The sequence below is a fragment of the Enhydra lutris genome, unplaced genomic scaffold (genome assembly GCF_002288905.1).
Source record: "Enhydra lutris kenyoni isolate GAN:26980312 unplaced genomic scaffold, ASM228890v2 scaffoldscaffold2, whole genome shotgun sequence".
NCBI lineage: Eukaryota > Metazoa > Chordata > Mammalia > Carnivora > Mustelidae > Enhydra > Enhydra lutris.
The window spans coordinates 11,350,276-11,374,976 of NW_019154086.1; the positions used below are offsets into that span (position 1 = coordinate 11,350,276).

The window sequence follows — 24,701 nt, forward strand, 5'->3', positions numbered from 1 at the left end:
ATAAAATATGTAAAATATATGGGATGTTAGATGATGTTAACTGCAGGGAGAAAAATCATGGAAGGCCCTTAGGGACTGGGGTTTGGAATTTTAAATAGAGTGCTCAACAATGAATTGAGGGTGGGGTGAGTGGGGAGTTTTTATTCACGGAGTGACATGGAGGCAACTTGTGAGAGCTGAATCAGAACAGAAGTAAACTCTTCAAAAACCCCCACGCTCGGCCTATTGTGTCTGTAGGATGGCAGGCTCGGTCGTTATTGATGGCCCCTGGAGAGACAATGCATGTTCCTCCCACTTTTCTTGCATCTGACCATCGACTCTGCTGGAATCTCCGTGGTTGCAGCGGCCGCACCTGAACGCCTTGCGCGACCACCACTCGCGGGCACTTTGCCGCCGCGTGCGCGCCCCGCCTTCGGGCTGCTCCCGGGCCCACCGAGGACGCGCGCGCGTGCCCGGCCCCGCGGCCTCTCGGCAGGGACGCGGCCGGGAGGGCGGCGCGCGCCCCGCTCGGCAGCTGCGGCGGCGGCTGGTGTGGGCGCTCACGTCAGGGTTGGGAGGAGGAGGGGGTTCGCGACGAAGATAGTGAGAGAGACATGAGGCAGCCCGGCAGGAAGCGAGAAAGAGTTGGGTGGAGAAGGAGTGAGTTTTAGAGTCGCCGCGTGAAGCAGGACCTGCGCCTGAGGGTGAGCGTGGCCGCCTGGGCTCCTCGTCTCCTCCGCGCGCTCTCCTGTGTCCGCTTTCAGCACCCGGAGCGGAGAACAGTTCCCAGCAGCCCGCAGAACGGCCAGGAGGCCACCGTGGCCGGGCTACCTGGAACCTTCCTCCGGGCTCAGAGGCACGGTCTAAAACACAGTGTGCACGCCGCCTTCTCCCCTCTGTTGGTGTGCAAGTAAACACGGGGGAAAGCATCCGGCGGCCTCAGGGAGCCCTGAAGAAGCCCAAGCAGAATGTACCAGGGACACATGCAGGTAAGACATTACCATCGAACTGGAAAGAAATCTTGGGGGCTAATTTAAGAGCAAGGTTGTTCACTAAGTTGTTGTGGTCAAGAGCTGTCTTCATACAATTCAACAAGTGAAGTGGTGCAACATGACCATGACATTTCCGTCCGGTGCTATGGGTAAAACTAGACAGGTTTCTGAGGGTGGGGGGAGACCTCAGAACTTCGATTGGGGAAGTTTGTTTTCTGTGCATTCCCTGAGCCTGTTTCTTTAAACAAGATCAAGGAATCCAAACAGAGGAAACCTGGAGATGACTGTGTTTCCGTTGTAATCCTATTGATGCAACTCGGCATGTATGTCAGCTGAAGGGCAAACAATAATTGGAAAGACAAAGCTTTTCTTTTATCATCTGCAAAGGTTTCTTGACAGTTAGAACACTTTGCCACTTTTGTATTATTTTTTAAAGTGATGATTTTTTTAAATGGTCGGTGCCATATTTTCCCCCTTCAAATAGTGGGACATTATCACCTATCCCTACAGCCATAGGATGACTTGGGGGGATGGATTTCAAACGTATGTCCAAGAGGCTCTAATGTTTTTCAGGGGAGGTGCTGCCTCTTGTTATTAATGCTCCTCTGAGCTAAGCCTCTGCTTCTCTTAGATGCACTCCACTCTCTTGGGAAAAATTATTTTAACCTTGACTCCAGTTCTCATTCACATGGTTGGTTCTTCCTTATAAAGGCAGGTGTACTCTTGGGGGAAAAAGCAAAGTACAAACTCAGCTTCCTAAAGTATGAACTGAGTTTTGGTGGGGTGGTTTTTTTGTTTTGTTTTGTTTGTTTGTTTTGCTTTGCTTTTTGCTGTTCCTAAATGCTGTAGTCATCAGGTTTAATGTTTGGGCTTCCTTTCCATTCCAAAGATGGTCAAATACAGTCATCATATGTGGTGTCTTCACACTAGTCTGTAACATGTGTGAATATTGATGATGTTGCTTTTGTGTCATTTGATCAATTGAAAATAGATAAATATGTTATTGCATTCATGACTTAACATTATCAAATATTTAGTTTCTAAGTCTGTGAGGAAATTCTTTTAGACTGTAATTTACTTTTATATAAAATGGTATTAATCAGTTTCATAAGTTTTGTAGGATTTCTGAATCAGCACTATCAGAATTCCAAAAACATTTCCCATATTACTGACATCATCCTGTTTTGAAAATTTTTACTGGCGTTCTATCACAGTTGATGGATAACAATTAGTCACTGAAGTATATTTCTAAATACATATAATAGATGTGATCTGCATGTTTTTTATTAAAGCTATGTTAATAAGAAAGTTTAGCCATAAAGAAACATTCCAATAATGATGAAACAATAAAGAATTATTACTAGAGTTTAATGTTTCCATCTGCACCTAAGAATGATACTTATAATTTTATATATTATCTATTTATTATCCCTAAACAGTTTCTTCACAGGAGTAAAATAGGAAGGTTTTACTGAATAAAGTCAATCTTCAGAAAATTGTTCATTCACATAAAATTCGTAATTGATTGCTTGGGCAATTTACAAAAACTTTCCACATTGTTTTTTGTTGTTGTTTAAGTATGTTTTTGTGAATGAAGAATTAAAACAACAATGTAGTAAATTCAGGCACCCCAAAACCATTTTAACCCAATTTTCTGAATATTTCAAGGGAGGATATTATTGAAACCTGAATCGATCGTCTAGAACAATGTCCGAGGGTTCCATTTTACTTTGAAAGAATAAACAATATGTAAGATTCTGCATATGATCCCAACTTAATGTTTTTTGCTTGTACTCTGTTGTAACAGCCAAATATGATGGCTTGCAGTAAAACTTACAGATCTTTGCTGCCAGGAGTAACTTGAAAACATTACTAAATAAAGACTGTAATCAATACACTTGCCAAAATTTCAGAACACAATACCTTTTTTTTTCCTATTCACTAATGACCATTAACATTAAACATACAACTTCTCAGGCTTTAAAAGTTTAGTAGCTATTAAATGATACGATCATCTCAGTGGGACTTCCCCTCCCCCGGAAATAATGCCTATTACAACCTGATTTTATAATGTAGTTATTTGCTTATATCTGAAAAGCCCAGTCTCTTTCCCAAAGAATAAAATTTAGCCTACAGACAAAATCTCCTTGGGTTGATATGTTCAGGTTAAATAAAGAATTCTTCCTTAACAGAGATAACATCATCTCCTATGCATACCTGACTGTAATCATGAAGGAGAAGATATATAGCCCAAATATTCCAAAATATTTATTAAAAATCTGAATACATATTTGGTAAAATGGACTAGGAATGAGCAGATTTACTAACACTTCTGCCAACTTTGGAGTTCATTTGATACACTGGTGTTACTTGGCTGATACCTTAAAATGAGAATGAAACAAAATATTTGCAGTCATTTGCTATGCCTTCTAATTCTCTTTTCTGTATCCAAGAGATTCTAAAATAAAATGTTTTGTAAATAGGCAGTCTGGAGTCGGGGAGATGTTCACAAGAAGCCTTTAAAAATAGTCTAATTTAAAACTACTGTAGTGCCTTTATTTTTACAACTAAATGATTTTATAAATAAAGTCTATTAAGTCTTTTATATCTAGCTAATTCATCCTGTTTACCATAGAACCTGAATTCATTGTAGAAGCCAGAGACTTTCAAAAACACACTCTGCTAGTTCATTTGAAAAGTTGACATCTATCACAGATAGATAGAACATATATTTCTTGGTTTCGGAGTAAATGCCACAGGTATATTTCTTAGGAGCAGGGCCCTAGAGTTGTGCTGTTTTTCAACTGCCTTGCCACTTATTTCCAAGGGGAATTTATCACCCAAGCAACTGAAGCAGAAGTTGTTTCTTTAGTGACTGTTTTAGATTTACCTTTCTTTTTTTCCTTTTGACCAAGGGGGCCAATGGCAATTAAATATATCTTAGATTCAGTTCAGGCCAAACTCTTTATTCCTTTCAGATAACCTGCAGTCTTAATCTCTTTAATACCTCTGTATACTCTGTACTGCAATGCTTGTTTGTACATGTGCATGTGAATTAACAATGCCAATTAGAGCATAATAATTATGTGTCTGAATATTTCCTTAGCCGAATTTTTTTTCTGGGATGGTATAAATATAGAGCAATGTAATTTAAGTTTTGAACTAAGATTTGTTTTTTATTTTTAATGAAACATCCTCACTAATGTTTTTTGTTACAAAAGAAAGTTATTTCAGAAGACAATCAAACAAAAAAATCTGTTCATAATTGTAACTGATCTTCATTATGGGCATTCAAAACCAGACTTTTCTGATTTATTTAAGCTGGCTAAGGAAACATTGCACACCCTCTGGCCTCATAAGACATTAACTAAAGAAAATTTAAGTGACAAAAATTGTAAGATTATTAATAGTTCTAAAAGTAGCCATTTTATTTGTCTTCCCCCAAAGACATTTTGTGTTTGTCTTTATTTATGACTTTACTTAGCTTTTTTAAAAAATCTTCATGAAAGGGAACAGCTCAAGTAACATGAATTATGTTAATACATTAGATCTGGCCACTAAGGATTCATTTAGTTTCACTGGAAACAACAAATAGAAGAAGCCAATCCAAGAGATTATAAAATGTTTCCACATCTATAACAATAGTTTGTCATAATTGAAACCCTAAAGCAAAACTGTAAAATAAGTAATATTTGTCATGGGTATTTCCACTTCTCTAAAAGATCCATTTTCTCCTCCTTGATGCCACCATTTTCTATCTTCTGTCATTTCCTTTTTTCAACCTTTTGCTAACAAAGATATAATTAATACCAGTACACTACATACACTACATACACATGCCCTGCAGTGGTATTTGCATTTTCAGAGGAGACTCTTTGAAGATTAGTTTGGTAGAGAAGATGTTTTAAGGAGAATGTGGTAATGCTGTCCTGAGAGGCTGGGGTTGATGGTTTTGGTCAGGTGTAGCTACTGCCTTCCCCTCACCCCTCCTCCCCATCTCAAATGGCACCTGCCTCGTCTTCTCAAAGTCTTCCTATGAATGATAATCAGCATTAATACTCATTTACTGAATGAATTTATTGTCTAAATGAAATGGTACTAACTAGAACTCTTCTGAAGGAAATTCATGTACAGTGGGTCTAGTGCTCAAAATTAAGACACAAGTTCCAGAAGATTTTGAAGTGCCCTCTAATATATTTACAAGGAAATCATGCTTGATATGAGAGTAATACTTAGCTCCAAACACTTAAAACTTATAATACACACGGAATAATATTGCAGAGTGTTTGATTAACCTGAAAATATCATTCCCCAGTCATAGTCATACTGGCCAGTAGTTTATATAATATACGTACTGTAAGGAACATAATAAGTTCTTCCTAGATTTTACGGTTTATAAACATTCTTCCTAAAAACACATGTGTTTTAAAGAAAAATTCTAACATATGAATGTTTTGAGTATAAGACATTTTTAAAGTAAAGACTAAGAAAAGAAAAAAAAAAGACTAAGAAAAGGTTCGAACAGAACTTGTTAATTTTAAAATCTTTGAATCTCTAGTATTAATAAGGCCAACCTAAGAAACATTAAGATGTGATGTATCATGTAGTCAAAACATCTGGCAGTCTGCTGTTTTACACTTTTCATTGAGATCACATGTTGCCAACACAGGCATAAGCTAGAGTTGCTTAAAGGTTCTATATTCTCGAATTAACTTCTTGATACACTTATAGAATAACTAGTATGCATTTCCTGCACTAAAAGTGAAGATCAACTCTGGCCTAATGTTTCCTTATTAAGAGACTTAAGTCCAGTCTGAGTGTTAGGGGACATCTAAACATGATGTAATTTCAAATACACTGATAAAGGAAATGAGGTTGCCAAATTTCTGAATATGTATCATCTTTTATAATTCAGAATTTATTTACTATACAGCATATAACCCATGTATCAGGTACCAAGACCACCAGAGTGATGTGAATTAGGGGTTACATTTCTGTTAATGACCTTCATCTCTACATTCCCCACTTCCACCCCTCCTCACCTACGCCATTCCCTTTACTAGGGACAAAATGGAAAACTTCTTTCTTCATTCCATTAAGATAGATTTTTATATCTTATAATTAGCATATTACACAGCATACATACAGGAAGATAGTAATACCCTATTGGTTAAATATCCAGACCACTGCTGATTGTTCAGAGCTCAGAGTATAATACAACACATGGCCATTGTTGTCTTATTATGTCACTTTCTACCGATCTTTATTAGTACCAATGTACTACTTCTCCTATTAAAACTCCATTAGATAAATGACCATTATTATTCTTCATGAGAGATTTTACTAAACTGATCATTCCTATGTATTTTTGTAGACAATCACTGTTAGAAATTGCACGGATGAAAAATAATGAGCTCATTTAGATAGGAAGATGCTACTTATTCTCCATTTCATGCAAGAAAAACACATAGAACCTTCTAGCAGCTCTGAAGTGGGGTGAATCTGAACCAGGTGGAAGAGTTTGCATTGAAGGTGCGTAAAGAACTCCCAAAACTCCTGCTAATGCATACATACCTCTGGAGGAAAAAAAAAAAAAAAAAGAAAGGAAGGGAGGAAGGAAGGAAGGAAGGAAGGAAACCAGAAAAACCCTACAAGTGGGACTTGGTATAGTGAAAACTTTTTTTCCCCCCAAATAGAATGCCATATGGTGACCTATAAGTCATGAAGATTCCAAAAGATGTTTGGTGTTATGATGCCAGAAATCTACCTAGGAAGCCACAAAATTCCCACTCCTACACACCCTCTTAAAAATTATTTAGTTTTTAAAGCAACAGTATGGTAGAGGAATTCAAACCATTTCATATGAGTAATGATTGAAGGAACTGGGGATGTTTAGCTTGGAAAGTGAAGCCTCAAAAAGACCACAATGACTCTATATAAATGTTTGAAGAGTTACTAGGAAGAGGCTACAATTGTTCTGTATAGCCTTGAGAGTTAAAACTGGTATGGTATCAAGATGAGATAAAAATTTGCTCAAAGCAATGATAACAAGACGACCCTGGATATTTAACCAGTTCCCACTGAGTGAGATTCCTATTTGGAGATAGATAAAGCTTAGAGTGAAGGGGGTGCTGAAGGTGGGCACAGAGTCCCTATGCACACATAGGCCTCTGTTCCTAGACCATCATGCCTTATAGATAAAATCCAATAAAAAGCACCATGAGATGGTATGTGTGTTTGTGTGTGCATCTCTGTGTGTCCTATGAAAAATCGTTGTAGTCAATGAAGTAATGACCTAAAATAAGCAAAATTCATAATGTTCTGGGGGAATATTTCCTGGTTACCTAGAATTAGGCAGGGCCATGCCAGTACCATCGTGCAAAGTGATCAAAACTAGTAAAATGTCAGAAAATATGTAACCTCTTTAAGGAAGTGAGAAACAGGGAAACATTTAAACATCATGAGAAGAAGAAGCTGATAGAATTGCAAAACATCTTTTTACTTCCTTTCACATGGGTATTAATTGTAACATGAATGCTTATACTGAATGGTATCTTTTGTTTATGTGGGGAAGTAACATCTGATTGAGCAGGTGATAATGTACATGAAACACCTGGGAGATGGTTGGAAATGCAGAATCCCAGGTCCCATCCCAGACCTATTGAATCAGAAACTGAATTTCTCAAGATACCCAGTGGTTTATATATACATTAACATTTGAGAAGTGATGGTTTGAAAACATCGACATGGAGAACAAGGCCTGATCTATTGCACTGAGAGTAAGGAAAAACTTGATTCTTAGGTATCTTTCTGAGGTCATAGAGACATGATGATGTTCCTGACAAAGGGGCTGGTAAGAACAGCTATCACAATTATGTTTGAATTAAGTTTCTTCCTTATATCCATACCATAATTTCCACCCAATTGGTAGTAGTTTTTCTGTCTGGAAAAAAAAACACAGAAAACCTTTTATGTTCCACCTGAATAAAAACAAACCTTCAAGTATCGAGAGAATTATCATGTCCTCATCCAATTAAATCTTTTCTTCTCCAAGATAAAGAGCCCAGTTCACTCAATCATTTTTCATTAGGACATTTTTGATGTTTTAATACCTCCATGAAAGTAGGGACCTCTGAGAAAGACATTGCTCAAGATGTGATCTCACCAGTGCCAAGCAATGTGAGACTGTTTATCTCTTGGGAAAGATATCTATTCAGACAGCCTAAGACTACTTTAGCATCTCTAGACTATAAGTTGTTCTCTAAATTGTTTTGATGTTTCTATTCTCTGACTAACTTGGAAGTTATCTCACAGTTACTAATCTTTATACCAGAATAATTTTGGATCCAAATGTGCTCCTTAGAATATTCTAGGTTAATGGTTCCTTATATCTCCAACAATTACACTAATGTTCAGTTTTGAGGTCATAGAATCCTGAGTTTGAAAGACTCTTGAAAGTGTTCTGTTCAATCATCTCATTTCACAGATGAGGAAATTTAGGTTCAGAAACGTAAGAGATTGTCTCAAAAAGTCCCATGTAGGTTAGTTAGCAGAGCTAGTACTGGAATGAAAACTGCCTTACCCCATTGTGCTATTTCCATTATACTATTATTCTTTATTTTGATGTTTTTTTACAAACAAAAATCTAAGTAAAAGTAAACATTATAATAAACTTCTAGATATTCCAAAATATCCAGGTGTTTGGCATTTAGTCACAAAAATTGATATTTTCCTGCTTTTTAGTTTTAGTATAACTATTTGATATTTTATGTATTCAGTTTGATAGTCATTTGGCTGGCAGTGGAAAGAAGTCTGGTCTGTAGGTGTGTTTTAAAAGTGGAATGAGGCACCATGAAAAGTGGTATCATTTATGTTCCTAAGAATGTTCCTCGCTGTCTCTCCTTGGACTGGCTAGATTAACTATTTGAGTGAACTGGTTTGATAGGTTCTTGAAACTAGTTGCCTAAGTATACAAGTAAATCTAACCCCAGCGTTCTTTGCTGTAAGCAATGGGAACCAAGTCTGGCTTATTTAAGTAGAAAGGGGATTTATTAAAAGTATATTTGGACAACTAATAGGCATAGGAGGAATGATGAAAATAGAAAAATCATCATTTTGCAGTGATCATAGCAAAAATTGATTCAAATAAAAATGCTAAATAGATGCGAAATATGAGGAAGGGGGCAGTTTGAGGAGAAACAAGATATTTATATAACATCAAAATATCAACCATTTGGGGGTATCTGGGGGTCTCAGTTGATTTCTCTTGATTATAGCTCAGGTCTTAATCTCAGGGTGGTGAGGTCAAGCCACACATCGGCCCTCCACTGAACGTGGAGCCTACTTAGATTCTCTCTTTCCCTCTCCCTGTGCTTGTCCCCACCCCCAATCATGTAATAATAAATTGCTCTCAAAATAAATCTCAAAATAAATAAATAAAATATTTTAAAATATATATAGCAACCATCTAAATTATAAGAGAAAAAAATAACTTTTCACTGGAGAAATTGGACAACACCCTAATTAAATAATCAAAATCAGTACCACCAATACAGTAATCATCTGCATGCCCATCTCTGGATATGATACCCTAAGAAGGACACAACACCACTAATGTAGTATTACTGCTGAGAATGTACAACTTAAATCCAAGAGAGAAAATCTCAGACAAACCCCAATGAAGGATATTCTATAAAGTAAACAAATTATGTTTTTAAAAGTGTCAATGTAATGAAAAACAAGGAAATACTGAGGTGTTTACACATTAAAAGAAGACTTAGCATATGACAACTATACACAATACATGATCCTGGATTGGATCTTGGACTGGAAAAGAAAATTGTGGTAGAGCACACTGTTGGCATAATTGAAACTTGAATATAGACTGGAAATTAGATTAATATTAGTGTTATGTTTCTTGAATTTGATAACTAAACTATGACAATGTAAGGGACTAGCTTTGTTTATAGGACATACATCCTGCAGTATGAAGGGGTAAAGGGGCATAGTGTATGTAACCTACTCTCCAGTGATTTAGAATAATGAAAATAATATTATGTATGATATAATTACATATATAATAGAGAGAGTGAGAGTGAGAAGGAAGACAGAAACAGAGAAAGAGAGAGAGAGAGAAATACAACAAAATGTTAAAAATTGGTAAATCTCGGGAAAGGGTATTATGGGAGTTCATTGTTCTATACGTGCAGTTTTTCCTGTAGGCTAGGTATTTTTTTCAAAATAAAAAGTTGCTGTAGAGTCACCCTGTGACCCTGCAATTGCACTACTGGGTATTTACCCCAAAGATACAAATCTAGTGATCTGAAGGGGCACATGCATCCCAATGTTTATAGCAGCAATGTCCACAACAGCCAAACTATGGAAAGAAAATAGATGCCCATCGACAGAGGAATGAATAAAGAAGATGTGGTAAATATATACAATGGAATACTATGCAGCCATCAAAAGAAATGAAATATTGCTACTTGCAATGACATGGATGGAACTAGAAGGTATTACGCCAAGTGAAATAAGTCAATCAGAGAGAAACAATTATCATATGCTCTCACTGATATGTGGAATTTGAGAAACAAGGCAGAGAATCATAGGAGAAAAGAGAAAAAAATGAAAGAAGATGAAACCAGAGAAGGAGACAAAGCATAAGAAACTCTCAATCTCAGGAAACAAATTGAGGGTTGTTGGAGTGGAGTGGGGATGGGCGGGTTGGGGTGGCTGGGTGATGACATTGTTGAAGGTATGTGCTATAGTGAGCACTGTGAATTGTGTAAGACTGATGAATCACAGACCCATACCCCTGAAACAAATAATACATTATGTTAATAAAAAATTAAAACAGAACAATAACAAAATAAAAAGTTTCTTTAAAAAAAAATTTTTTTTTAAAGTACATTGGGGGACTCACAGAATTCCAGAACTAGGGTTGGGATAGAGAGATCAGGCAGCAGACAGGGCACAGCCTCAGTCAAACTTCAAACTAGGCTAGTGCAGACCCCACTGCTGTCTTCACAGAAAAGAAAATCAGAGCTTGCACCCCTTACACCCTAGATTTGAGCACTGGTTCAGCTGCTCACCACTGCTGCTGCTGCCATGGAAACCCCATGCTGGAGCTCAAGCTGCTCTGCCACCCACTGTCAGGATGAATCCTCTACCATGACTTCTTCTACATGCCCCCAGAGCTCAATTCAAAGTGGGGACAGGTGTGACTGTTTGGTAGCATGAATCACACATCCATACCCTATATGCAAGATAGTTTGGGAAAGTGCATATCTGCTTACCACCAAGACTCCAAAAAGGGGCAATTTTCCAAATTTGGAGTTTAGATTTGGGAAAGTTAAAAAAAAAATCCAGGGCCCACTACAACATGTTATAGATATTGTTTGAAAGTAAAATAGATCCCTCTCTAGACTTGACTAAAGTCCAGTCTGCCTTGAGGGAAAATAGTTAAAAGAAAATAATTTTCTTTAAGCCTGTGTTTGATACTGCCTGCTACTACATGCAGGCCTATAGGAGAATATAGGAAAGCTAGACTATATTGGTTTATTAAACCATGCAGCAAAGAAGAGCAGAACAGACTTCTCCATCATTCATCAATGTCCATCTACTGCTCACTCCTATTCTTCTTGAAAAATTGGAAAGAGCTCTGTGAAGAATTTAGTAATTAATTGGGGAATTAAAATACATATCATGTACTTTAGTGATAAGAACAATTTTTTTTCCTCCATATGCAGGAATTTAATGTGGAAAGCTGGGCACATCCAAAGGATGACTATAATCAAAATGCCCTGTGCACTTGAGTCTTTAATACTGATATGCCATCTATTATATAAGTCTTTAAAAAGATGTATGTAAGACAAAAAGAAAGTATCCTTAAACTTGAGGCAAGATTAAATTAAAATAGAAGCTTAGAGATATAAAGGTCTTTAGAGTTCACATACCACAACTTTGTCATTTCACATTGAAGAAACTGAGGACTAGGTCTTGGTAGAATTAATTGCCTCTCCTCAAAATGGAAACAAAATAGGCTGAAAGGCTTTTGATAGAATGTATCATACATTGCTTAATAATCCTCACTTTTGAAGAGGTTATAAAAACACACTGGCTAAGAACTTGTGCTCCAGAATCAGACAGCCCAAGGTTCAAATCCTGGCTTCCCTACATATTATCTCTGTGATCTCACCATAATAACATACCCTCTGTAAACCTCACTTTCCTCACCTGTGATGTAGAGAAATTGAATGTGCTTGGGCATAGTGACGACTTTGTAAGGATGAGCTCTTTTGTTTTTTGTTTTTTGTTTTTTGTTTTTGGAACCAGCAAAAGGTTTTATATACATTGTGTGTGGAAGAAAAGGTTTAGCCATAGCAGTGCCTGTCATGATTGATTGTCTACAGTGGTGGTAGAGGCTTGATTTTCTTATTCTCCCATGGCTCTGCAGTTTTTCCATTCCCCCATCTCAAATTCTTGCCTTCTGTACACTGAATATTTACTCACCCTTTAATTTTGCACTTAAAGTTTATCTCCTCAATGAGTGCTGCTCTGTGCCCCCACAGTATTCTCCCCTGTTCTCCCACAAAATGCAGAATTAGGGATGTCCTCCTCAATGTTTTGTTAGCACTTTAAATGCATCACAAATAGCAATAATTAACATGTAGCTTTAATTACTTATTTCTGTCAATCTTCCCAACTAGCAAGCCTATTTATGGCAATGACTATATCCAATATATCTTTGTATCCCTGGAGATTACTAGTGCTAGGTTCATACTATTAATGTAGTATTTACCGAATGAATGAATGAATGAATGAGTGAAAGAATGAATAAAATACTGAGAAGAGTCCCTTTATCTTGAATAAGGACTCCGATTGGGAATGGTCTTCTTGATTCTAAGACACACATGGCCCAGAATCTGGTCTCTTCCCATGGGTTTCAGAAGCAAATGCATATCAAGTAAAATTTCCACATACTTGAGAGGGAATCAATTACAGGGAAACCTTATAAACCTTATAATTAGATTGCCACTGTAATTAACCAACACTCTGCTGTCAAAGCAGTCTACACAGTTTAATGGGTTCAAACTCTTTAAAGCCTGAGGACAGTCTGGAGCTACAGATTTAGAAATATAATAGACTCTCCTAATGGTTTCTAACTATATCTCTAAGTGGCCAAGCTCATTTGGAATTAGAATCCATGCCTCTAAGGTTCTTAACACCTCTTCACCACCTCAACTTGTTGTCAACAATGATTTTGATCATCGTGCTAACACACACACCCATGAGACATCCTGAGATGACAGAACATCATAGTTAGAACTGCCCTGAGAGTCCATCCTTTGCTTATACCCAGTTGTAAGGGTTGCTTACAACTCCAGAACTGACCTCCTCAGTTACACACACACAAACACACACACACACACACACACACACACACACACACACTATTCCAGGGATACAAGGAAGCAGCTGCACTCACAATGGTCATCCAAGAGACATGTTGATTTTGTAAGCCTGTCTGATGGATGTCTCCCACAGTTACTCTGATATGGGAGCCTGACAGATGGAGGAGTAATTCTTCCTATCAGGTACAGGGTAAAAAGATTGATATATCACATGCCAAAGCTTTCTCTAATAGAGAGGAAAAAACTATGCCAGTGATATGTGCCATCTCTGATCAGATTATAAAAGGAGACATTTTGGGGTGGGGATGGCCAAATACACAGATTCTTTTCCCTAGAGGTCATAATCCCACACCCAGACACACAATTTAGCAAGTGAAGTTAGAGAGTTGGATTTCAGACCTGAATTGTGCCCCCTCATCCAGACATCCTTGCACAACCAATATGTACAACCATATATATGACTCTGAAGGGAGTCTCCTCTACTAACATTCTAGTCTGTGGGGTGTGTGTGTGTGTGTGTGTGTGTGTGTGTGTGTGTGTGTGAAGGTGTATGATGAAAGGTAAAGAAATGAGCTCTATTTTGTCAAAAATATTTCAAATACAGATTGGATGTGAATTTGCTAAAGTCTTTATGGAAGATGGTTGGCTTAGAGGATTACTGGCTTTCCTTCCAACTCTAGGATTCTATTTTTATCAGATCCTTAATTAGTAATACAATACATCTCTGACTATTCAGTCAGGGCAGATTTCCCCAATTCACTAACAATCATATCTTGGAAAATAAGTTAAAAAGCTTTGCTAGCATCAAGATACTTGTTATTTCTTACGAAGTTGAAGATCAACCTCCCCTAATTCTTCAAGGGATATACTGTTTGGGAGAATCTTGCTATTCCTCTTCCCCAACCCTGTTCTGCAAATAACAAGAGATATTTTTCTACAAAGCTATCCCCAATATGGCAGCACTCTCAGCTGTGATAGAATACTGATAGTCTCTGCTACAATAGTCACATTTTATGAGAGCCTCATGAAAGTTTATCTTCAGAATGCTTTAGTGTGGTTGGCAAAGGATAGATATTTTATCTTTGTCATGCTGATAGAGAGAATGCAGCTGACAGGGTTTGACTGCCTCACCCAAATTCCCACATCAAATCAATTGGGGGACCAAAATCTGAGTCTTCTGGTTTTTTAAAAAAAAATTTTATGTATTTTTTAAATTTCTTTTCAGTGTTCCAGAATTCATTGTTTATGCACTACACCCAGTGCTCCATGCTCTTCTGTTTTTTTTTACTCTATTGCTTGAGCCCATGTCGCAAATTCAGGCTATGTCTCCACATCAATACCTCACCTATTGCAAACTAACGCAACTAACAGAACAAAAAGATTTTACAAGTTTTCTGGAACACTACATGGTCTTGGAGGGTAGAAATCTCTGATGCATTCTTCCTATCATTTACACAGGACAGGTGCTAACTCTATACAGCTTTATCAGTTCCCTGAAATAAGCATCTGGACATATTAACTTAGTACTTGAGAATACCCTTCTGTGTGATGGGGTACACTCTGCTAGTGGAATACAGGGCAACTCTGAAACACCCATAGAATCAGAAATACCCAGCAGGCCAGGAAAATAGTGAGGCTGTGGGATTAACTAGAGCTCAGAAGCACAGTGTAAAGTCACTATGTGTTGCATGTGTAGAAGTACAATCTTGAGTTGTATGTATAAACTAAGCCAGAATATGCTCCCCCAAATCTGTCACTTACCTAAATAATTTACTTTTATGTTTTATTTTATCCTTTGTTATTATAAAAAAATTCAAAAGTAGTATGGTGATGAACCAGATGTTTCATGGTTTACTCTAATGCTTTAACCTCTATTAAACCCATCTTTTAAATACCTGACTTTAGTATTGAATAATTAGTCACTGTTTATTTGGGGGAGGTCTCTTAATTTCTTCTGCTCTTAGAGAACCATTTTTTCAAGGTAAGAGCAGATACCAACTTTGTTGAAAGAGAACTTCTAAATGGCAAGATCAAGATAATGTGAAGGAAGTATGCATAGATCTTACTGATCTCAAATGATACTAAAATATCTACTTAAAATGGAGCCACTGATCCCTGATTTCTTAAAGTTGATTTTGAACTTTCCATTACTTGAAGAGAAAAAGGTCAAGAATTAACATTATAAAAATCAGAATATGATAGTATTGATCAAATAACTCAATGTGAAATTAAAAGTACCAAAATAAAAGTCATGTATTCTTTCACAGTTGATTTCAGGAATCAACTCCCAACACATTCATGTCCTAGTTTCAGGATCAATGATAAGAGAATTAAATATGTTTTGTCAAGGTAGTTAAAGTACAGTCTTCTGGTACCTAGTTAGTCAGAAATTATTATTTTACCTGGGACTTGCACTCCACATAATTCTGTTATTTTACTTGTCTTTTAAAGGTAATTCTGAAAAAGAAAAAAAATAAAAATAAAATAAAAAATAAAAATAAATAAATAAAGGTAATTCTGACATTTTTAATAAATGTTTACATGAATAGGCAGCCTGTTCCCAGGTAAGGAAATATTAAAGTAGCCAAGGTAAAAACAGAGTTAGTCTGGGATCTGTGCCCATTCTAACTATGTATCTACAAAGAAGCTTTCTTTTTTCCAACTAAATACCAGTATCAGTAACCAACTACCTCTACCTGATCCAACCTAAAGTCACCATGTCCCAAACTGGACTCATCACCACTAACAACCTCCATTAAGCCTGCCTCTTCTCTTGTTTTCCAGGATTGTTTAATAGCAACACCACCTACTCAATTACTTAAATCAGAAACCAGGAGCCATCTTATCCTCTCCCTCCTTCATCCACTCCTCTTTCTCTCTTATTCCCCAAATCAAATCTAAATGCTCTCTTACTTTCTAATTTACTCCTACTCTACCCTATCTCTCCATCCTCACAGCTACCATCTTAGAACACTTTATGTTTACCTAAAGAGTAATGCAACCACCCAACTAGTCCTTTCGCTACCAGTGTCATATGTATCCTACCTGTCTTTGTTACAGCATTGACTTGATCATATCACTCTTCTACTTAAAGTCCTTTCAAGGTGCACCACGATCTAAAAGAGTGTTTTTCCAAATGCAGTCTTCTCTAGAATTGTTATCTACAATACTTGTTTAAAATCCGGATTCCTGGACCTGCTGTAGCCCTCCATGGAAGTAAGGCCTGGGAATGTTTGCTTTAACAATCTATAGGTAAATTTAGTGCACACTGAAGTGCAAAAACACTGGTGTCCAAAAGGAGATATGACTTTTAGGGCCTAATTTATGGCTTTCTCATTTACAGCTTCCCCATAAGCACTCTGGACCTTAGCCTTGCTAAATTTTGGTGCTTCCCCAACTGCACCTCTGCTTCCATGTCTCTGGCCTTCTCTAACAGTATGCTCTCTGACCAAAACACTCACTATCTCACTGGCTTAGTTAATCCCCCTTCATCCTTCAGAACTCAGTTCAAGGGTTATTTCCTACAATGAGTCTTCCCTGAGTTGCCAGGGCTGGTGTAGATACCCTCCTCAATGCTCTCCTATACCATGTGCCTGTGTAGACCACTGTCTAACCTTCCCTCACCCTGTTCTTTGCTGAGTTCCCTTGGCTGTTTTGTTTATCTTTTCAACCCTGGTGCCTAGCACAGAGCCTGCTTATGGTGAGTGAGCAATGCCTGAATAATCTCTTCAGTTTGATTTAAAGTTCTGGAGATTCTCATAAACCATCACAGACCAGCATAGACTGAACATCTTATCTGAGAACTTTGAAGATGGAATAACATTAAAATATGAAAATGGGCTATAGGCATAATTCATTTTACTGCACTTCACTTTGTTGCACTTCACAGGTATTATGTTTTTTACAAATTGAAGGTTCGTGGCAACCCTGCATCGAGTAAATCTATCAGCACCTTTTTATCCAACAGCATTTGCTCACTTCATGTCTCTGTGTTACATTTTAATAATTATCACAATATTTCAAACTTTTTCATTATTAGCATATTTGTTGGTGTTATTAGCATGGTGGTTTGTGATCAGTTTGATCAGTTGTCATCAACTTTAAGGTTACTATTGTAATTGTTTTGGGCACCACAAACCATGCTTATGTAAGGCAGTGAACTTAATCAATAAATGTTATTTGTGTTCTGACTACTCCACCAACTGGGCATTCCCTTGTCTCTCTCCCTCTCCTTGGTCTTCTGTATTCCCTGAAATATGGCAATATTGAAATTAGGCCAGTTAGTTGCCATAGGATGACCTTTAATTGTCAAAGAGAAGAGTTGTATGTCTCTTACTTGAAATGAAAAGCTAGAAGTGATTAAACTTAGTGAGGAAGGTATGTCAAAAGCTGAGGTAGCACCTAGCCAAGTAGTGAATGCAAAAAAAAAAAAAAAAGTTTCTGAAGGGATATTAAGTGCTACTCCAAGTGAATACATGAACAATAAGAAAGGAAAACAGTCTTTTTGCTGATATGGATCAAGTTTGAGTGGTTTGAGTAGAAGGTCAAACCAGCTATAACATACCTTTATGTCAAGGCCTAATTCAGAACAATGTCCTAACTCTCCTCAATTCTATGAAGGCTAAGAGAAGCAAGGAAGAAACAGAAGAAAATTTCAGAGTAGCAGAGGTAAGTTTATGAGTTTTAAGGAAAGAAGCCGTGTCCATAATGGAGAAAGGTGAAGCATCAAACACTGACGTAGAAGCTGCAGCAAGTTATCCATCTGGCAAGGATAATTAATGAGAGAGGCTACACTGAAGAACAGATTATCACTGTAGACAAAATAGCCTTCTACTAGAAGAAGATGCCATCTAAGACTTTCTTAGCTAGAGAGAAGTCAATGCCTTACTTCATACCTTCAAAAGACAGGCTGACTCCCTTATTAGGGGCCAATGCAGCTGGTGACTTTAAGTTGAAGCCAATGCTCATTGAGCATTCCAGAAATCCTGTGGCCCTTTAGAATTAAGCTAAACCAGGGCACCTAGGTGGCTCAATGGGTTAAAGCCTCTGCCTTCGGCTCAGGTCATGATCTCAGGGTCCTGGGATCGAGCCCCACATCGGGCTGTCTGCTCAGCGGGGAGCCTGCTTCCTCCTCTCTCTCTACCTGCCTCTCTGCCTACTTGTGATCTCTATCAAATACATAAATAAAGTCTTTTTAAAAAAAAAAAAGAATTAAGCTAAACCTACTCGGCCTCTGCTCTATAAATGTAACAACAAAGCCTGGATGACGGCATGTCTGTTTACAACATGGCTTACTGAATATTTTAAGCCCACTATTGAGATCTGTTGCTCAGAAAAAAGAGTCTTTTCAAAATATTACTGTTCATTGACGATGCATCTGGTCACACAAGAGCTCCGATGAAGACGTACCATGAGATTAATGTTATTTTCGTGTCTGCTAACACAACATCCATTCTGCAACCCATGCATCAAGGAGTGATTTTGACTTCAAGTCTTATTATTGAAGAAATTCTTTTCATAAGGCTCTAGCTGTCATAGATAGTGATTCCTCTGATGGATTTGGGCAAAGTAAATTGAGAACCTTCTGGAAAAGATTCACCATTTTAGAAGCCATTAGGAACATTTGTGATTCATGGGAAGAGCTCAAAATACCAACATTAACAGAGTTTGGAAGAAGTAGATTCCAACCCTCATGGATAACTTTGAGGGGTTCAGTGGAGGAAGTAACTGCAAATGAGGTAGGAACAGCAAGAGAACTGGAATTAGAAGTGAAACCTGAAGATATGACTGAATTGCTATGATCTGATGATAAAACTTTAACAGATGATGAGTTGCTTCTTATGGAAGAACAAAGAAAGTGGTTTCTTAAAATAGAATGTACTCCTGGTGAAGATGTTGTAAAGACTGTTAAGATGGTAACGAATGGCTTACATATACTTGGTTGATGAAGCAGCAGCAGCGTTTGAGAATATTGACTCCAATTTTGAAAAGAAAGTTCTACTGTTGGTAAAATACCACTCATCAGCATTGCATGCTACAGAGGAATTATTCATAAAAAAGGAGTCTATCAGTTAATCATTAATCCTGAGTAACGCATTGAGATTTCTGTCTGATTAATCTAAAGTGGTGGGGCAGGTTAAGAAACCAAAGAATTAATAGGAGCCAAAAGGCAAAAAAATTAGATCCTAGGCTTCTTTTGCTCTAACTACTATAGGATTTGGGGATTACCTCTAAATCTCTAGGACCCCCAGTTTTCTGATCCACAAAATAACTATACAGAAACTTACTCTTTCCCCAGTACTATTATTTTATTATTCCGAACCAAAATTTAGTAAATTGGCATTTGAGATATTAATGCAATAAAATAGCATTCTCTGTAAATTATATGTAGAGTTTATAATATATATGATGATACATGATATATATATGAGAGCTTATATATATATATATATGATAGTTCATATATATATACATAAAACTTGATTTTAGGGAGAAAAACTATTGATCCAGCTTACCATAATGTTAAACCAATATTGTATTTACTTTTTTCTACTTAGTTGTAATATTTTTTCATGTGGGTTTAAATTTTTCTTTTATCAGTTAATTGCATGATTCACTTATTATATGAAATGGTAATCATCTGTTATTCATCTCCATGAATTATATTACTATGAGTGAAATAAATGTTACAGCCTTATTTGAGAAGATAACCTTCACATTTTCCTTGTGGCCTTTCAAAGACATGGGAAAATTTTTTGAGTGAGGTATTCAAGTTATGGCATTCCCTACCTGTGTGACCTTGGACAAATTTCTTAACTTCTCCAAGCATCTCAAAATAGAAATTGAAGCATGCAATACATCATAAAAAAGCCTGATTGATTTCTGACTCTTGACAATAAGAACACAGGTCTGTTGCCAAATTTTAATACTGGATTCTCTGCTTACGAAATACAGTTATATTATTGAGGGTGAAAAAAGGGTTGCTCACAGTATTTAATTAATACAGTGTCTCATTAAAACAGTGACTAGTACTTCCCTTTTTAAAAAAATCTACAATAAGATTATCATAATCGAAATTAAACCTTCAAACTAATTAATGGGATAAACTGGGCTCAGTGTATTAAAGCCTCTGCCTTTGGCTCAGGTCATGATCCCAGGGTCCTGGGATTGAGCCCTGCATCGGGCTCTCTGCTCAGCAGAGAGCCAGCCTGCTTCCCTTTCTCTCTCTCTGCCAGCCTCTCTGCCTGCTTGTGATCTCTGTCAAATAAATAAATAAAATCTTAAAAAAAAAAAAAAAGAAAGAATTCTATGTCCTTTTATCCCTCTGATTTCTTCAGTGAACCCCAAGGAAATGTACTGCTTATCTGATATAGCATAGATTCTTTGTAAACTGTCTTTGGTATACCCATTTAGAGAGAAGTGGAGGAGCAAGTATGATTATAAATAGAAATTGGAAACTAGACCCTAAAACTATGTTTCTACCTTAAATCACTAAAATCGCCTTTTTGAAAATTTAAAATAAGCTGACTTTGTAAGTCAAAAGTAGAGAGACCAGGAAAAAAAACTAACCAGAGCCAGGAGCAACCTTTTATAGGAAGCTAGCTAATTTGATATCTCAGGGCAGCGGAAGTTTTTGACTAACATTAATTTTATTAGAGAACCAGAAAAAAAAAAAAAAAAGCTGATCAAATAGGAGGAATACTTACAATCACACTTCTACTCCAAAAACACAGAGACTTTAAAGTTCAAATTCTTGATTTTTACCCCAACTATGATTACATATGGCCTTAAATAGCCTGTTTGAACCCTTCCATGGCCCTGTCCACAGCTTATTTGATGCTACCCTGCTCAGTAATGAAAAAGATGATTTGTCACTTCTTCCCTCTCAATTCCCACCCCTATACACAATTAAAATAGATACTAATACATAGAGCTAAAAGAAGTGCTTTCTACATATTGACTGTTTACATGTGACTGTAACATGTAATTGGTTGTACTGATCTTTGTGGCTCCAAAATGCCTTTAATAGAGCAGTCCAGAAACCCCAGCCCTACTCTTTTGGAGCAGGGTAAAATTCTCCCACAACTTGAACTGAATCAGCAGTGATCTCCATGAGCCATCCCAGAGACAGAGGGAGCCCTTTGAGAAGCATAGCAACTGGATGTCACCAAATAGGACAGGCAGCCATGGATGACAGGCTTGTTGGGAACTGTCTAAACTATCTCAGTGTTGTACCTCAAGCCTTTTGTGAATTGGTGTTCTGCTTTTCAGAGCAGCAGCCAATCTCCTATTACAGTGAAGAAGGTCTCCAGGCCAACAAAAGCTCTCTTCTCCTCCTCCCTAAAAATAGAACAAACAAAAGGCAGGTTTGGAAATAATTGCACAGTCACAAATGTTTGCATTGTGTTTAACCAGAACTTTTTACTAAAAAAGAAAAAAAATTATGTTCTGATTTATATCAGAGTTTCCATTCATGATACCACAGTCAAGTCAGAAGGACAAGTCATATCACTAGCAGAGGTACAGATTGTTAGTTACTTGGCATTTCTGGTAATTTTCAATTACACCTGGCTAGTGATAAAGCCAGGACTAGCTTCCCAATGCTACATTCAGTCTTACTTCTTTTCAAATATGCTTGCATGAGCTATATATTGGCCAAATTGGTTGCAGCTCACTCAATAATAAGGTTAACAGACCTACCAAATGATGGAAAAGTTGAAAGTATAAAACTAGTCATAACAACAATTAATATGTATTTTTTATTCATACAAGGTATATGATATACAAGTGCAAAATCAGAACACTATCTTTGGAAGGCAAGGACATTCTCATGTAATATATATGTTCCATACAGCACCTGACACACTATATAGCCATAATAAATATAAATCACTGAAATCCAATTTATTTTCTGGCTACACTCCCAGAAAAGCTTATCTGATTTCCAAACTGTGGGTGCTAAAATAAAATCTGAGAAACACAGAGCAGACTAAGAAATAGATCTCTTCTGCATATCTGATATCCACCCAACCTGAGTCCTCATTCTTCATCCTACTTCTTCCTTATTTTGAATACTGATCCCTTCTCTGTACCTAACTCATCTCTGAAAGGTGCATATCCAAATCACGTTGATAGAAGTAAATACCCATTCATTCATTCATTCATTCATTTATTATCAAATATTTTTAAGCATCTTCTGTTTTTACAGAAACAAAGCTTTAGGGATGCCTGGGTGGCTCAGTCAGTTAAGCTTCTGCCTTAGGGTCAGGTCCTGATCCTGGGGTTGTGGAATGGAGGTCCCACCCCCACCCTCCCCTGCATTGGACTCCCAGCTCATTGGGGAGTCTGCTTCTTCCTCTCCCTCTGCCCCTCCCTGCCTCATTCTCTCTCTTTCACTCTCAAATAAATAAATCTTAAAAAAAAAAAAAAAAAAAAAAAAGAAGCAAAGCTTGATGATAAGCCCTCTCATTAGGGAATGTAAAATTTATCTGAAAAGACACAAGAAAACTTACATACGAAGATCTGATTTAAATAAAACCAAGAATTTTCACAAGACAATATAATGAAATGTGAAGTATGTGGAAAATAAGCATTTAAAACTATGGCTCAGTTGCGCAGGACTTATAGAAGTAGTACACTCAGTTTGAGAGTAAATTAATAAATCGTGAGTATATTATATTGAATTAAGTATCAAAAAAATGGTCCCAAATCAAATAGAATAGTTGTTTAAAAATTCCTCTATTGAAAATGGCAGCTTTTCACATAGTTCAAACTGACCACAGGTTTAAAATATATTTTAGGAATGTATAAAGGGAGAGAAACCTGTGAAGGCATCCTGGGGCTTGAATCAGTAATCCGTATATTCCTTTTTTCAATGTTATTTCATAGCCTAGATGTTATATGAGGAAAAATGTCCCTTTCCCAAAACAGCAGAGAGAAAATCATGAAAGATATTTCTGTCTTGGGATAGGTAAACATTTAAGTTTGGTAAACAGGCATTTCAAGCTATTCTAAATCAAAAATAGAGTAGTATAGTGGTTTTCCTGATTTCTTCCATAATAAAAAATTAGACTCAAATCTGTAAACAGACCTTTTTTCTTTTTATCATGACACAGCAATTTAGCCACTAGAGAGAACCTTTTATAAAATTTCAGTGTGAAAATATAGTTTCATATACAAATATAACATGTTAATGAACATTATTCACTCTTTTTACAATAAAAAATTTACTAATAATATTTTAAGTTAAATATTTGACTTAATGAATCAGTAATGCTCTATTCTTCCAGATTCCCATTTATTTAAGTGTACTGACTAGCAAAGCACACACCCCAGACAATAAATGCAAAATCATTTACATTATAAAAACATTCAGATATTGATAAAATAAATCAACTAAAGTAATAAATAGCAACATTTAAGAACAATACCTTAAGACTATATATAGTCTTTATATCCTGAAAGTGATGGAAATCTATCAGCAATCTTCTGAGTCCTTGGAATAGCATCATTCACCTTGGAGGTGAAGGTCAAGGCCAGGCACTTACTAAAAACTCCTCACTTCCAGAGCTAAACCTGGATCTAGCTGTTCCGGTAGTATACCTCTACTTCTTTCAAGAGAGAAACCAGCAAGAATTTACTATCTTGTTCATCCTTAAACAGAAAACCTAAGCAAATGTATTCAAGGACAAATAAAACAATGAAATTAAAGGTCCCTTGGGGATAGAAGTTCCATGTTGGCACCTCTAAAGTCTCATCTATTTTAAAATAGAAATTCCTTAAAGACACCAGCAGAGGGGCGCCTGGGTGACTCAGTGGGTTAGAGCCTCTGCCTTCGGCTCAGGTCATGATCTCGGGGACCTGAGATCGAGCCCCCCCGAGTCGGGCTCTCCGCTCAGCAGGGAGCCTGCTTCCCCCTCTCTCTCTGCCTGCCTCTCTGCCTGCTTGTGATCTCTGTCTGTCAAATAAATAAATAAATAAATCTTAAAAAAAAAAAAAAAGACACCAGCAGAATCTTAAACATTTACATATAGAGAGAAACAAATGTAAGTATAAAAAATATTTCATAGCCCTGAGCTGACATTTAGTTAATAGGATGTTAACTTAAACATTAGAGATAGCTGCAAGGATTTATATAAAACTCTGAATGCTATTATCTAATGATACATCAAAGTCACTCTTCCCCCATGGTATGACCTGCCACATTTTCCTGAGAATAAGACTGAAATACAAGAATGAAATGGATAGAATTAAGGACAAAAAGATGAGATATTTCATGTTTGGTGGTGGTGGTGGTTTTAATAACATTTATTTCTGG

General features: G+C 37.0%; 1 protein-coding gene across 1 annotated transcript in view; it reads left to right on the plus strand.

The window, feature by feature from the left end:
- Positions 1-531: 531 nt before the first annotated feature.
- Positions 532-24,701, plus strand: part of LOC111149242 (peroxisomal biogenesis factor 5 like) — a 224,514-nt gene continuing 200,344 nt past the window's right edge. The window contains exon 1 of the mRNA XM_022506234.1: positions 532-968. Coding sequence (XP_022361942.1) covers positions 948-968 — 21 coding nt within the window. The 5' untranslated portion in view covers positions 532-947. The remainder of the gene's footprint in view (positions 969-24,701) is intronic.